This window comes from Sphaeroforma arctica (assembly GCF_001186125.1).
Source record: "Sphaeroforma arctica JP610 unplaced genomic scaffold supercont1.657, whole genome shotgun sequence".
Lineage (NCBI taxonomy): Eukaryota > Ichthyosporea > Ichthyophonida > Sphaeroforma > Sphaeroforma arctica.
In genome coordinates, this window is record NW_014039901.1 from 512 (window position 1) to 3,729 (window position 3,218).

Below are 3,218 nucleotides of genomic sequence, written 5' to 3' on the forward strand. Positions count from 1 at the left end.
TATGACATTTAAGTCGAGTGCTTTCAGCCGACAGATATCAAACAAACCGGCAGAAAACAAACACATCTCACAAGTACTTAAATCACGCTAATCACATTTTTACACCTATATTTAAGCAAATTTAACTCGAAAAAGTAGAAGTATGAGACTGGTAGTAATCTGGGCCTGAGGTGCTTAATAACTTTATTGTCACCAGTGCCGTATATAGACATTCCTATTTGTTTTTGTTGTTTTTACGAAACAGAACAACAACAAAAACAAAACAATTTTATATTTGTTTTTAAAAAGAAATATATATATACAGCATATACATATTTTTATATTTTTATTTATTTATTTGCATAGCGAGACTGCGAGAGTGATTCTGATTCACCCGATTCTTCGGCAATCAAAGCATGAAAGATATATATATTCAAAACCATCTAGAAAACGAGTTAAAAAAACAAAAACAAAAACTATGTTGTATAGCTAAACAGCTCCCCAGCTTCCCCTGCCATTCTGGTGCGTTCAGCCGTTCACCAATCACAACGTGAAGTCAGTCAGTCACGTTCCCAATCGAGCACAGGAATTTGTGCTCGGAATAGTGAATAATAGAGCGATCCCACCATATCAATTCTTCCCGATACGCTACACGGAAAAAATAGACATATATATACGATGACAAATTTAGTGCCCGCAATATAGATTTTTTTCACAGATAGTTAAGTAAATAGCATATGCGATGGGTGAGGCCCAGGATAGAACAGCTCGAACAGCTTCGGCATGCATTGCCTGCCGTGCTATGAAACGAAAGTGTGTGATGGCGGAGGGAAAGACAAAGTGCGATCGCTGTATAGCAAAGGGTATTACGAAGTGTCAACCAGCACCAGGTAGGCCCTCTAATAAACGAAAAGATTTCGCATATGGACGGTCTTGCAAGCGATGTCATTCACTGAAACGAAGCTGCTCTGCGAGCGACACAACTATATATCCATGCACTCTTTGCGCTCAGCAAAATTTACCGTGTGAGGTGCGCCAAACGGTGAAGGCCAAAAAGCAACGTGACGATGCCGAACCATACATCGCTACACTCAGACTCTCTCTGGCGATGAATGCGACGTACGAGAGTCTCGCTGGTCTAGATTCTGGATCACTGCCGGACATTTTTGGACTAGATTTTCCGGCTGATCATGATTGGGCCCTTTTCTTTCTTCCACGCAATATTTCACCTCATTCGATCAACTTCTTACACGAAGCGCGCATTGTCAATTGCCATGTCGGTAAGTCATTCACCGAGGACGATGCGTTGGCGATGCTAAACCAGAAACTTTATGATCTGAAACCTAGAGACGAACAGCAGTACAAACAGTTACTGCCTCACATGGTTAATGCCCCCGGAGAACCAAAAATCACCCACATGCTAGAAATAATCCATGTGATCGGCGGGCGCCTATGCTCAGTTCATATCACACACCTACATGACATTACGGGCGTCACAAGATTATTGTTCATGCGGGTTGTTGTAATTGACGAGTTGGATTTTCTTAACCCTGTTGAAAAGCTCACAGCACAAGCTAACTTGACAGCGATACCTATGGCCAACGATGTCCCATCATTTTTGTTCAACAGTAGTACACCATACACAATACCGCCGTCACAAAGTGATAATAGCAAGCAACCAACTGAATCTCAGTCTAATATCTCGGGAGATTGGCACACAATTTCTATAGCGAATATTAATTTGATCCTCGGTAACAAGTTAAACTCCATGGATCAGGCAATCATGTCCGACTGCGGCAATTTACGATTATAATTATTGGTGTAAATAAATATATACACATTCATTATCAGTGAACAAATTTCAAATATTCGTAGCACTATTGTGATTTATCGTATACGCCGGTGATTGTACACAAATGCATCTCGCTCTAATTTCACAGTCACATGATTTTCTTCGTAGGTCACGGTGATGTCGGAAACGCCACATTTTTCATTTTAAAGAAACAAGTTTCGCCATTGTAGACGCTGCCATATTTGAACCAGACTAATGGGAAGTTTCATACTCGACCAAGATACATGCAACATGCAGCCCATTTTTGGAATATGATATTGCCCTTTTGGCCACGAAGTATGTCTCGACTAGCAATTCATTCTCAGTAGAAAAGTACAGAGCTCTGCACTCTTTGCTCCGAATCTTCGGAATTATGAGGTAGCTGAATCAGACAACCATATTGCTGCGTCGGACAGTTCCAGGAAGTCGAATTTATTTGGGTTGTCAACCTTCTGTACGGAAGTACACTCTATTTACTTACGACTATTCAATAGTCTGTGAAATTGTGGAGTCAATTTCACAGTATGCACATGTTGAACACGTAATTTCCTTCGAATTTGGCACCGTAAATGACTGTAGGGTAGCTCTTCACGCACGCATGTACATGAGCACCGTCATTTGCAGAACCTACAGACACTGTACCTTCATCCCCAGTCGCGCATAGCTCTCATTTGTACGCAGAGTATTCGTCATCTAGATTTTTTGTTTGCATATATTCAATGAAGAATCAACTATCATACCCATCTGATGTTCGTCTCTACTAAAAGCAGGTTAAGGTAAGATACCATCGCATTTATATACAGTATTCCCGGGAAGAGGTGTGTTTATACCGGTATGCACTTGACGACTAAGCATATGTCTTGTAAACTTACCATTGAAACCTCGCGCAGGCCCAGACATAAACAGTAGTTCACGATCATCAGGAAACATATAATTGAGACACGTGTTATGCCAAGCTATGTTATAGCTGTACTACCTGCGAATCTTAGCGGGTTTGAAGGCTGAACGCTTGTGACAACGATGGAAGTTGCAAGAATGAAGATCGAAGTCAAGATCTTCGGAAGGTGGACGTACTATGTGCTATTGCCATCGAATTGTCTATAAGTGATGCATAATATTCGTCCATGTCCATGTCTAATTTTTTAGATATGACTATAGCTTCTGTGGCTATGTACCGCTCCATTTTTTGAGTTTTGGCTAACAGTAATGAGTTCGTGCTACTACATGCATACATACAGGCATCCATGGTTCGATTCGTGAGCTGCTGTGGTCAATTTTGTATTTTGCATACATTTGCAACGAAAAAATCCAAAGGCGACAAGGCCGGGCGCCGAGTGGCGAGCCGTCGAGTCGTATCGAGTCCTCGACCTCTCGATTCCTCTCGACTCCTTCGTGTGACTTTCTGACT

General features: G+C 41.5%; 1 protein-coding gene across 1 annotated transcript; it reads left to right on the forward strand.

Annotated features, from left to right (window-relative positions):
* Positions 1-652: 652 nt before the first annotated feature.
* SARC_07874 (hypothetical protein) lies at positions 653-1,819 on the forward strand. Its single transcript, XM_014298162.1, has one exon. The coding sequence runs from the start codon at positions 722-724 to the stop codon at positions 1,790-1,792; it is 1,071 nt and encodes a 356-aa protein (XP_014153637.1). The 5' UTR covers positions 653-721; the 3' UTR covers positions 1,793-1,819.
* Positions 1,820-3,218: the final 1,399 nt, after the last annotated feature.

Coding starts and splice junctions, on each gene's coding strand:
- SARC_07874 (XM_014298162.1), top strand. CDS start 722: ATGGGTGAGGCCCAGGATAGAACAGCTCGAACAGCTTCGGCATGCATT.